The sequence below is a fragment of the Cygnus olor genome, chromosome Z, assembly GCF_009769625.2.
Source record: "Cygnus olor isolate bCygOlo1 chromosome Z, bCygOlo1.pri.v2, whole genome shotgun sequence".
Taxonomy (NCBI): domain Eukaryota; kingdom Metazoa; phylum Chordata; class Aves; order Anseriformes; family Anatidae; genus Cygnus; species Cygnus olor.
The window spans coordinates 29,610,332-29,622,851 of NC_049198.1; the positions used below are offsets into that span (position 1 = coordinate 29,610,332).

General features: G+C 39.4%; 1 protein-coding gene across 5 annotated transcripts in view; it reads left to right on the forward strand.

The window, feature by feature from the left end:
- RIC1 (RIC1 homolog, RAB6A GEF complex partner 1) overlaps nucleotides 1-10,845 on the forward strand; it is a 48,360-nt gene extending 37,515 nt beyond the window's left edge. For 3 of the 5 annotated variants that reach the window (XM_040541920.1, XM_040541922.1, XM_040541921.1), the window contains exons 18-26: nucleotides 2,806-2,922; nucleotides 3,776-4,504; nucleotides 4,824-4,982; nucleotides 5,093-5,226; nucleotides 6,117-6,403; nucleotides 7,212-7,406; nucleotides 8,627-8,816; nucleotides 8,964-9,152; nucleotides 9,509-10,845. In XM_040541920.1, the coding sequence (XP_040397854.1) occupies nucleotides 2,806-2,922; nucleotides 3,776-4,504; nucleotides 4,824-4,982; nucleotides 5,093-5,226; nucleotides 6,117-6,403; nucleotides 7,212-7,406; nucleotides 8,627-8,816; nucleotides 8,964-9,152; nucleotides 9,509-9,794 (2,286 nt within the window). In that variant the 3' untranslated portion in view covers nucleotides 9,795-10,845. Of the gene's footprint in view, nucleotides 1-2,805; nucleotides 2,923-3,775; nucleotides 4,505-4,823; nucleotides 4,983-5,092; nucleotides 5,227-6,116; nucleotides 6,543-7,211; nucleotides 7,407-8,626; nucleotides 8,817-8,963; nucleotides 9,153-9,508 lie in introns of those variants that run through there. The other 2 variants (XM_040541923.1, XM_040541924.1) reach the window with 2 other exon arrangements.
- The last annotated feature ends 1,675 nt before the right edge of the window (nucleotides 10,846-12,520 follow it).

Genomic DNA, 12,520 nt, shown 5'->3' on the forward strand with positions numbered 1-12,520 from the left:
AGAGTGTAAAAGGCAACATACTTGTGATTTTCTAGTCTGTTTTGCTGTGTGTCCTTACACTTTTTTGGTTATGTCCCTGTGCCAAAATTGTTTCGTTTTTATCTTTACCTCTTGTCTAGTAAGTCCTGGGAAGACATACTAGCTCTCATAGCTTACTAGCTCTCATAGAGTGGTCAAATGGTCAGATTTAAACAACCCAGACTGGCAAGTACACAGTCAAGCCAGTAGTTACACAACATATTTATACCAGCAAATGATGTCAGAGACTAATATTAAAAGTTGGTACTGATCAAAAGAAAAGCATTAATGTTAGTACTGAATATGAAGTTGTACTGCCCTTTGGACAAAGCAGTGAGCCTGACTTAATATGTCAGCCTTTTCAGTGTTGTTAACCATTTGTTAGCCTATTTCCTGGTGCTGCAAATTTACCATGCAGGCCCTCTATCCATGCAGATTAAACTTAATGCATAGCCTAGTAGAAGCTCCAGTGACTTGGTTTAAGATTAACATGAAACAGGTAAATAAATCTGTAGAAACAATACTTTGCTTTCTTCATACACCTAATTAAAAATATTTTTCTTCAACAGTAGCTTTTAGAAAGTTTAGGTTCAAGATACTGTGCAACTGTGGCTAAACTTCTTTTGGCACATTTACCAATGGTAGTCTGCTATAAGATGCTAGCATGTAGTGGTGATACTGATAAGAATGCAAAGCTTTATTTATCTTAAAATACTGGTGGCTTGCCCATGTCAACAGGCTTAGCTGACATCATAAGACCCTCTTACTTTTAGGCAATAGAAAATAAACATGGAATCTAGTAAACAGAAAGTCCAGTATTTACTCTTTGGCACAAGATCTGTATAAATGAATATATCTGTAGGTACTTAGTTGTGCTTGAGTCTTCTGAGTCCTTCTGCATTGAATTAGACTTTTAGCCATCTCTACATGGATTGAGAAACTATTGAGTTCACTTGGGCAGAAAGGCCTAGTGTTAAAACAAACAGAAAACCAAAACCAATTAAAACAGTTCTTTCAAGTGTTGTGTGCCTAGAGGAAAAGACCTCCAAGATCATCTGGTCCAACCATCCCCCTACCACCACTATCTCCCACTAAACCATGTCCCTAAGTACCACGTCCAACCTTTCCTTGAACAGACCCAGGAATGGTGACTTTACCACCTCCCTGGGCAACCCGTTCCAATGCCTGACTGCTATTTCTGAGAAGAAATGTCTTCTAATTTCCAACTTCAACCTCCTCTGGCACAACTTGAGGCCATTCCTTCTAGTCCTATCACTAGTTACCTGCAAGGAGAGGCCGACCCCCAGCTCCCCACGCCTTACTTTCAGGCAGTTGTAGAGAGCAATAAGGTTACCCTGGGCCTCCTCTTCTCCAAACTAAACAACCCCAGTTCTCTCAGCTGCTCCTCACAGGACTTGTGTTCCAGCCCTTCACCAGCTTCGTAGCCCTTCTCTGGACACATTCCAGGGCCTTGATGCCCTCCTTGTAGTGAGGGGCCCAAAGCTGAACACAGTACTCGAGGTGTGGCCTCACCAGAGCTGAGTACAGGGGGATGATCACCTCCCTGGCCCTGCTGGCTACGCTATTCCTGATACAGGCCAGGATGCCATTGGCCTTCTTGGCCACCTGGGCACACTGCCAGCTCATGTTCAGGTGAGCATCAACCAGCACCCCCAGGTCCTTTTCCTCTGCACAGCTTTCCAGCCACTCTGCCCCAAGCCTGTAGCGCTGCATGGGGTTGTTCTGGCCAAAGCGCAGGACCTGGCACTTAGCCATGTTGAACCTCATCCCACTGGCCTCTGCCCATCGACCCATCCTGTCCAGGTCCCTCTGCAGGGCCTTTCGACCCTCCTGCAGATCAACACTTCTCCCCAGTTGCAAACATACTGGGGGTGCACTCAATTCCCTCATCGTCATCATCAATAAAGATACTAAAGAGGATGGGCCCCAACACTGACCCCTGGGGAGCACCACTGGTGACCGGTCACCAGCTGGATTTCACACCGTTCACCACCACTCTCTGGGCCCAGCCGTCTAGCCAGTTTTTAACCCAGCAAAGAGCTCCATGGGCTGCCAGCTTCTCCAGGAGAATACTGTGGGAGACCTTGTCAAAGGCTTTGCTGCAGTCTAGGTTGAAGCCAGCATCCCTGTGCGATGCGTGTTTAAAAAAAAAAAAAAAAATTTGTATGAATTTATTTTTTTTAAATAGGGGATTATGTAATTCAGATTAAGAACTGTTGAGACATGTCTACATCTACCTAGTGAAGTATCTGATCAACTGTGGGCACGTATGAACAGAGTGCTAAGTTTACTAGGGGGTGGCTTTTGGCTTTAACATAGTTACAGCTAGGTAACTGATGTCTTGCAAGTTTACATACCAGCTTATCCTGTAACTTGTCAGCTCCTGGTATAAAACATCCAAGGAAAGCAGTGTGTGGAGTTCAGACATGCCCTGTTTATGCATGCTAGTTCTGGAAAGCAAATCTGCAGGGAACCTGTTCAATAGGGTTATTTTTATTTGCTTGTTTTTGGTGTTCTTTTTTTTTTTTTTTGCCTGAGAAGCAGAAGCTGAACACTGTACTAGTCCCTTTCTGGTCAGAATCCCTCTTGGATGGTAACTAAAAATGTAGCATCTTATAGTCCATGGATAATAGTTGTGAGCTCTCTTTGCAGAGGCTTTGCAGTTAATTTATTCTTTCTATTCTGGGCTTATATTGTGGTTATGGATAAAATGATCCATGCAAAAAGCTTAAACAAATGATTTTCATAACACTGTTTTATCCTTAGGCTTGTGAGGCTGAAAGTATTATGCTAAACTTAGCAGGACAACTCATCATGTTGCAACGGGATCGATCTGGGCCCCAGATACGGGATAAGGATAATAATCCTAATCAAAGGAAGCATGTGAGTGAATTTATATGTAATATTGTGTATGGCTTCAAAGATGTCAATGACTGGAGAATTCACGAAAGGAAGAAGTACAGGAGTTTAAAAAAAAAAAAGTATTTACACAAGGCAGTGTCTACACCTACAAGCTGAATTGTTAGCTGGAAATACATTACAATTCCCATGATGTTTTTCTAAGAATTTATGAAAAGTTACTACTTACTTATGTAAATATCTAACTAAAGTATTCACTACTTGTTTTTACTACAAGTATTTACTACTTGTGTTGCAATGAAAGATGTAAGTTTTTAAGAGTAAAGGTCCTGTGCAACATTTGGTATGCAGTAATAACAGAGAGTCCAGTCTATCTAAAACTGTTTTATATGTTTATGAAATGTTGTTGTTTTTGCAGAATATATCTACAAAATTTCTAGAAGCAACAATAATAAAAACCACATACTGAATTTTCAAGTACTAGTTTTTCTGTGCTGTTGAAAAACCCTTTGGTTACATGAAACAAGGACTTCAGGAAAGTGAAATTTGAAAAGTTTAGATGAAGAGTCATTTGTTAGTTCAATCAAACACTAGCAGATTTTGACTTTGTAGTAATTCTGTCATTTCTTCATTGGACTTTTGGGTAACTGAAGAAGTGGAGAGCAGGCTTTTGCTTTACTCCCTTATCCTCGCTCCTCAGGTTTCCTGACTACTATAAGGTGGTTAGAAAAAGGAAAGAAGTGTCTATTGAGTTAGTATAAGTAATATATTACAGGTGCTTTGCAGAGAGAGAACAGTTCTTAGCTGAAAGAAGAGCTCTTGTGAAGGGTTTAAAAAAAAAAAAGGTACAATGAAATATGACTTTTTTTTTTTATAGCTGCCTTTCTGTGCTCCAGTTGTTCTAGCCCAGTCTGTTGAAAATGTGTGGACTACTTGCAGGATCAACAAACAGAAACGCCACTTATTGGAAGCTCTTTGGCTCAGCTGTGGTGGGGCAGGTATGAAAGTTTGGCTTCCCCTGTTTCCCAGAGATCATCGAAAACCACATTCCTTTCTGTCAAGACGGATCATGCTGCCTTTCCACATCAACATATACCCACTGGCTGTTTTGTTTGAAGATGCCTTGGTTCTTGGTGCTGTTAATGACACTGTGCTCTATGACTGTTTATACACTCAAACCAGTGCTAGAGAACATTTAGAGGTTCTTTTTCCTTTCTCCATTGTTGAGAGAACCTCTCAGATCTACCTCCATCACATTTTACGCCAGCTGTTGGTTAGGAACCTTGGTGAACAAGCCTTGCTTTTGGCTCACTCCTGTGCCACATTACCATACTTTCCTCATGTACTAGAACTGATGCTTCATGAAGTGCTGGAAGAAGAAGCTACCTCGCGGGAACCCATTCCCGACCCTCTGCTTCCCACTGTGGCGAAGTTCATTACAGAGTTCCCCCTCTTCCTGCAGACAGTAGTTCATTGTGCTAGGAAGACAGAGTACGCCCTGTGGAATTACCTTTTTGCTGCTGTTGGAAACCCAAAGGACTTATTTGAAGAGTGCTTAATGGCCCAGGACTTGGACACAGCTGCCTCTTATCTTATTATCCTACAGGTAATGGTACCCTGTATATTGTAAGAGAGGTGGTATTCACTGAGGTTATATTATTTTAAAATTGTTGTCATTCCAAAGTTACACGTTAAACACATTTTAAGTTCAATGACTATGCCCAGTTGGGAGGGGGGCAATATCAGGCAATGTGAGTAGTTAGCTTATGGTTCAAAAAAAAAAAAAAAAAAAAAAACAGAAAGCAAGCTCTTTCCTCTAATCTCTCTTATTTTTGAATGTGACATGGTATGACTTATTAATCTTTCTGTTGCTCAACAATAGGATGGTAAAAGCAAGTGACTTAATTATTCTTTGTTATTTGCAGAATATGGAAGTTCCAGCAGTTAGCAGACAACATGCTACTCTCCTGTTTAACACTGCCTTAGAGCAGGGAAAGTGGGATCTTTGTCGTCATATGATCAGATTTCTTAAAGCCATTGGTTCTGGAGAAACAGAGACGCCTCCAGCTACACCAACAACTCAGGTCTGTGGTGAAAATAGTAAATACTGTGCATCAAAACTTGAATGATTAATCTTGCTATCATGTAGCATGCTTACTCAGTTGATTTCAAGTCTGTGTTTTCTTGGTTTTAGGAACCCAGTTCAAGTAGTGGCTTTGAATTCTTCAGACATCGCAGCATTAGTTTATCCCAATCAGCAGAGAATCTCCACAGCAAATTTAACTTGACAAAAACATTGAGTATGCCCTCTGGCCCATCTGGAAAAAGGTAGTAATTTTCTCTCCTTCCCTACTTTGTTTGGTAATGTACTAGCTCTCTTCCCAGTTTAAGCTATTGAAGTATATTGTATTCTAGAGACAAATTTGTCATCACCTCCCTTCAACGGCCTTATGCTTCTAGGAGAAGATATATTCACATGTGTGTATTTATATAGTGACACACTTAAATGGATATTGCTCACCAAAATCCAGCGGATGCCCCTGTAGTAATTTAAATAGCTAGTGAGAACGCATGCCTCATATTAGGAGGATCTGTTCTGCTGAAAAATGTCTTTAACACCTCACAGTGTCGTAAAATACACTGCACAGTGCTGTTGTGTGTATCTTGATCTAGCAGTGTGTTGATGAGCCATGAAGGCTTTTATACATTTGGGTGGATCTCTCTCAAACTGCTGTACATAGAATTCATATTGATGAGTATTAATGTTTAGAAGAAGCAGTGAGGTAGGATTCATTATTATCTTGGTTTTGTTTTGTTCCTATATAAGACTTTCAAAACAATCTCATTGCCAACTGTAATTCTTTTGGATAGTAATTTTCCATAGATAGTACTATCAGAAGAGTTTTGAAAGGAAGTGTCTTAGGTTAATGCAAATCTTGTTTTCTAAACCTGTATCTCAGAAGTCACTTTGCAATGGCATCGGCTTCTTATCTTTATTTTTTTCTGCATTTTGAATGGTTTGATACTCTATGGATGCTTTTGGTGCTGTAATTTTCTTCCTTTATTTCACTTGTCCGTTGTGGCAATGGGATCTTTTAGAGAACATAAGCAGGAAGGAATGGTGGAAACTGCTTTGGCCACTTGTACTGTGGCTGTGGCCAACAGTCCTTACAACTCAGTCCAGCACCTGATGTGACTGTCCTCTGATTTGTCCATAGGTGGAGTAAAGACAGTGACTGTGCTGAGAACATGTACATTGACATGATGCTTTGGCGGCATGCTCGGCGTCTGCTAGAAGAAATCAAGCTGAAAGACCTTGGTTGTTTTGCTGCACAGTTGGGCTTTGAGCTGATTGGCTGGCTGTGCAAGGAGCGAGCCAGAGCTGCTCGTGTCGAAGACTTTGTGTTCGCTTTGAAAAAGCTACACAAGGATTTCCTCTGGCCATTCCCAGTCATACCGGCTTCATCCATTAATTCACCTTTCAAGAACGGAAAGTACAAGACAGGTGCTGTAACATCTGAGTTGATTTGGACTAGGTTTCTCTTCTGCAATCCTACACCCATCAGTCTGAATATCTCCTTCCTCAATTCAGCCAAGCAAAGAACAGGCTGAGGCTTATGACCTGCATAGCCTTCTCATACAGGGTGTGTTTTTTGAAGGGATTCTGTTTAGCATAGACCTCATCTCTTGTACAGTCTGACTACACTACTGTTTCTTCTGAGGTTTCTTACTTTCTTAGGTGCACTGAAGTGGATATGACTTGTGCAGGTAGTAAGTTGAACTGGGATACTGCTTGTTGATGTATAGCTATGGAAAATTATAAAATCAAAACTTGTACAGTTTTTAGATAGTAATTTGCTTAATTATTTTATATTAAAAAATAATGTTCCTAATCTTTGAAATTCTCCATGTGGTAGAGGACTAGAAATTTGAAAGCTTGCTGTAAACCTCTTTGCGTTATTAGTCTCTAGTTTACCTTCTTCAGGCAAAGTTGATAGTAGCTGCCAAGTCTTCCTCTGCCTAGTAGTAGCAGCACTGTTACTTAGTTTTATTGATGCTAATACTTTATTAGCTGATGTTTTGTTGATGCCAGTGCTGACATAAAAAGCTGACCAGAAGTTCTTGAAATACCAAAATTTACTGCATTTCCTTGCTCTTGGTGATCTCAACAAATTAATTGACTATTGACTTAGTTACAAGTTTTAGCTTTCCTAAATGCCTGGAGAGAACTTTCCAAACTTCCTTTCTGATGTTTACATGATCTGTCCTTTGGTGTGTTTTTTTTTTGTTGTTTCTTTGTTTGTTTTTTTAAGCCATGGGGGAACAGCTGCTAAAATCTCAGTCTGCAGACACCTTTGTAAATATGGAAGTGGACACAGGGGTTTCAAGCACACCTAGGAGTCGCAGCTGGCTTGGCACTATCGGCTCCTCTCAGAGAGAAATTGACACTGCTTCATCCCATGGACCACACATGCAAGATGCATTCCTTTCTCCTTTGCTAAGTAAAGGTTAGTCACTCTTCCCTCTACTTGCCTATTGGAAAAATACACCTGGAAATAAGCACCTACATTCTGGTATTTGCATGTGACTGCTGTATTGTTGCTTCTCGATGGCTGATACCATAATGCAGGTGAAAAAATAGAGGTCCTGTTGAAAATTGACCTGAAATTTTTACAACAGAGATATACTCATGTCATACATCTGTGAGTACTTGAAGTAGAATATGAAATTCATACTTGAAGTGTTCCTATCCCTGATAGTAAATTGCAATTTAATATTTTTAGTCTGTCTGAGAAGAGTGTTTGAAGTTTATTTTTGCCTCTTGCACAGGTCAGCAGTGTTTTAGTGCATTAACTTTGGGCTTTTGGATTTCTTTAGAAAGATGTTAGATACATTCTTTAATGAGGAATTTGAGGAAATTATGGTCTGATATAGTTCATTTTTTCCCAAGAACTTTTGTTTTTATCACTTTTGTAAAAGTTCAAATGTATAATGAGCTCAAGAAAACAGAAGGAAATAAGATCCTCTGTGCATTTTCTGACCAGTAAGAGACAGCTGTTAAGACTGAAAGATTTCTCATCTTTTTTTCTACTCCCTCTTGTCCTCAAGCACTGAGCAACATTTTCAACCATGTCTATATCCTGTGGTTTCCACTTTACTAGGGCAAAGACTGTGTGAAGTACAATCTCTCCAAGATGCTAGGGCCTCCTGTAAGAGAAAAAAACACTTGGAGCTACTATTTAACAGATTGATGGGCTCTAAAAAATGAAGGATGAGGTTCTGTACCTCTCCTTGGGCACCGCCTTTCTGTATTTTCATTCCTATTTGTTGTATTTATTACTTCTGAGACTGCAAAAATGCATCGGGCTTTAATTGTTACACAACTCTCAAAAAAACAGAATGAGGGAAAAAAAATATCTCTGCACTTGTACTGCTGCTGCCTGCCACTACTGTTATTTCTATAGACAAGTATCTCACCTTTTTCTGAGCTGAATGAAGACCTTTGAGGTCAATGGACTTTGATAAGCATTTTGAAGCAGTTTGTTTTTAAAGTGAATTAATAATCTTTGAAATACTGCCAGGTGAATTCTAATAATAATTTAATTACTAATCTAATTACTAATCATAGTGGGTAACTACTGTGTAGTTGATCAATTTCTGTAGGAAGTAGTTAAGAAATTCTGAGTCTTAGTAAAGTGAGTAGTTTTTTTCCCCTTATGTTTCTGAGTGTTTTTGATAGGTGATGAATGCAGCATTGGTTCAGCAACAGACCTGACTGAAACGAGTTCTATGGTGGATGGTGACTGGACCATGGTGGATGAGAACTTCTCCAGCCTAAGTCTAACTCAGTCAGAGCTTGAACATATCTCTCTAGAACTGGCCAGTAAAGGGCCACACAAGTCACAAGTCCAGCTGCGGTAAGTATTTTGCATTTGAAACTTGGAATGACTAGTACCCAGCATTATGAGAAAGAAACAGTATGTAGTGTTTCTATACTGCTTGCACTTTGGGATTTTGTCTCTCAATGGGGGAAAAGAACTAAGTAGAGTGTTTTTTCCATACAGGTACTTGCTACATATCTTCATGGAAGCAGGATGTCTGGACTGGTGTATTATCATAGGTCTTATCCTCAGAGAATCTTCAGTAATCAACCAAGTTTTCAGTGTAATGCAATCCTCTGATATTGATGGAGAAATCTGTCAGAATATCAAGGCTGGCCTATATGCTGTTGACAAATGGGCTTCTACGGACTGGTAAGTGTTATTTTCCTTCATTTCTGTTCCAGTTGTGGATACTTAGTTACCCACAGAAATAACTTGGGAGTCATGACAGCCCCAAGTTAAAACAATTGTTTAATACACTTTTGCAGGAAATTTATGGACAGTAACTTAATACAGTTGGGGTCAACCTGAAAAAAACACCACCAATTTCTACTGTTCAATTATGATGTCTTTTTTAAATTAAAAAAAAAAGACAACTTCTGTACAAGAAGGATGCTAGAACACACCTCTTTATACCAAGTATCTCCCAAGAAATTCTGCTTTTCAGGCATTTGACAAAAGTACCATTTCTAATTCACTAAAGATGTTCTATACCTTTATTTTCCTAGCCCTGGGTACAAGCCATTTCTAAATATCATCAAACCACAGATCCAGAAGCTAAGTGAAATAGCAGAAGAGCAAGTACAGCCTGAAGCTTTTCAGCCAGTGAATCCTTCTAAAGTTACAGAACAAGCAAACACCAGAGTTGAGGAAAGCAGGACTTTGATTAGCCACGGCACTAATCCTCAGAGTGATGCTGGCAACAGCAGTGCTAGCAGACATGAAGAGGACAAGTCTAAGACAGAGGATGAGGATTCATTCCAAGAGGGCAGTTATGACTGTACTGTGTCTTAAATGAAAGATGAACTACTTCCCAAACATCAGGTGTGAAAGGAAGCAAACCAGCTCTAGACATGCTTCCGTGTTTTGGAGTTGAACTTTTTTTTATATTTTAATCTTTCAAATCTATATTGGGGATAATGTAACTCAGAAGCAGTTCCATCTAACAACTTCAGAAGAAGGCAAGATTTTTTTTGATGCAATCTTCAGACTGCAGCTTTAGGTTTTGATACTTAATAGTGCTGAGAGACAGCAAATACATATGTATACAGGTTCAGCTAATGTTCATCAGTCCCTCTACATCACAGCATACTCGGGAGAAGCTACTATCTTATCTCTTGCTTGAGTTTAAAAGGTAAAGTGGAGACTAAAAGTTGTTCTCCTTCCCACCTTGCCTGCCTAAGAAATGTCTGATCAATGCAGATTGGTTTGATATCAATATTTTGTATGAAAGGAGTGTAAAATATATTGTATGTTTTTGTGAATACTCTTGTACAAATATTCAAGGTTGTACCATATTTGAAGGTACCCATATGTAACTTGCATGTTTCTAGATTCCTAGTAAAGACAAAGCAGAGTTGCACTTCTTTCTGTATGAGGCATACTTTACTGACCTAGCAGTGACACAAGGTGGCTTATCTGTTTTTTTGTCTGTTTTCTTTTGTTTTTAACTGCCACTTACAGATCTTATAGTTGGGTTTAAGGGATTGCTGAAGGTTATTTATTTCATTGTAAATTCTTTTCTGAAAAAAATGGATTTTTAAAATGTAAATACTCATCATATACTCTTGCTATGAAAAATTAGTTTAACAGCTCGTACTTAAACGATTTTCAAACATTTTATAATATACATGTAACTAAGACTTATTTAACTTTCATACAATGTTATGGAAAGCTGGCTGCAAAAGTCTGTTGCTTTGAGGTACCTTATTTTTTCTAGCTGCTGTCCCTATGTAATAACTACCTGTAACAGTATTAATTTAGATATTAGCTTGTTTGTACTGTGCAATCTGAACAAAAATGCAACATTGCTCATTTTATACAAAATAAACTAGTTTATTTTTTATAACATCACTTGATTACTGACATGGACCAAACAAGTCGTCAAAAGGTAGTTACAGCATCTGTTGCTTTCATAGCGTAGTTACAAAATGCACATCTATTTAAACTCTAAAACTTAGCAACATTCACAATGAAGTTGAAATAAATTGTGGTTTTATTGTCTTTATTTCCTTTGCAGATAAGATCAAGTGCTTTAAAATGTACAAATATTAAATGGTTGCTTTAAAATGGCTTTATTAAGCCAATACAACCAGTACAAGTGCAATAATAGTATTACTTGGAAAGCTGGAGATTTTACTGAATGGAGCTCGAATCTCCACTTAAGAGTTGAAACTAATATCAAAGTTTTACAGCAAAGAAATCCAGTTTGAGTCCCAGCATTAAGTTTAGTATGCATTATAGCTACTGGTTACAGATAATGTCTATCATACTTCCTTCCAAATTAGTACCTACAAGCCTGTTGTGATCTGACTTCAGAATCGATTGTTTTAAGGGGATATTTAGAAAGCTTTTCTATGGAAAAAAATATTTCATCTATAAGTTTTCATGTTAAAACAAATAAAAACTGCTTCCAAGTTAATATTTTTCTGTGATTCTGTGGTAATGCTGTAAGCCCAGCCATCTTTCTGCTGTTCAGGGTTGGATCTGTACAAGTGAACACATGCATTAACTGATATACTAAGATTCTTGATATTAAACATCTTACTGCTGTGGTGTTGTTTAGCAGTTAAATCTTTTTAGTTCTGAAATTTTAGAAGTTTGTACTTCTTTAGTAGTAATTATCTCTATGCAAATTATGTGCGCTGATTTTGTATTTCAATCCCACTGCTGTTGTAATTAAAAGACAAATGTATTCAACCTTACTTGAAGTTACTGCTGTGGAAGATCACACTTCAAGCCACTGGTAGTGAACTTTACCAGAATTCCTGCATGTTGTCCTGGAGAAACTAAACTCTCACCGAAAATACCAGATGAATTGTTTTACTTTGCTGCATTGTCTCCATGTGGCCTACCTCTTTCACAGAATGAAGGTATTGGGCTTCTAAGTTGAAAATTGTTTTATTAGTGCATCTTGGAAGTTAAATACACCCATTGTTTTGAAAAGAGATGTTAGTTGTATTTGGCAAGATTGTGGTAGCAGAGGAAGCTGCAGAGGTGGCCCCTATTATGAGGTGAGCCCCTTGTTTGCACTATGAGACAGCCACTTCTATCGAGCTCCAACAGCACCCCTGCTGGCCAAAGCTGAGCCCATCAGCAATGCTGGGAGCACCACTGTGGTAACGTTTAACAGAGTAAAAAGCACTGCACAGCAGCTGTGAGCAAGAGAGGTGTGAGGAAGAAAAAAAATGAGAAATAGCCCCACTGACACCAAGGCACTACAGCAGCAGGTGTCCTGCAGCCTGGGGAGTGGACCATGGGGGGGACCAGGTTCTCTCCTGCAGGCCAGGGGGATCATTTCTGAGCAGATACCCCCACTGCAGTGGATACACCCTGCAGGAAGCTGCAGTGCATTTCGAGCCCATGCAAGGCACAAGCTCCCAGCAGGACTTCCAGCCCAGATGGGGGTGGCAGGGGGGCGGGAGATAGTTTTCTTGGAGGAATATGACCCATACTGGAGCTGTTCCTTCTATCCTGTGGGAGGGACCCCACAGTGGTGAAAGAGAAAAGTCTGAAGAGGA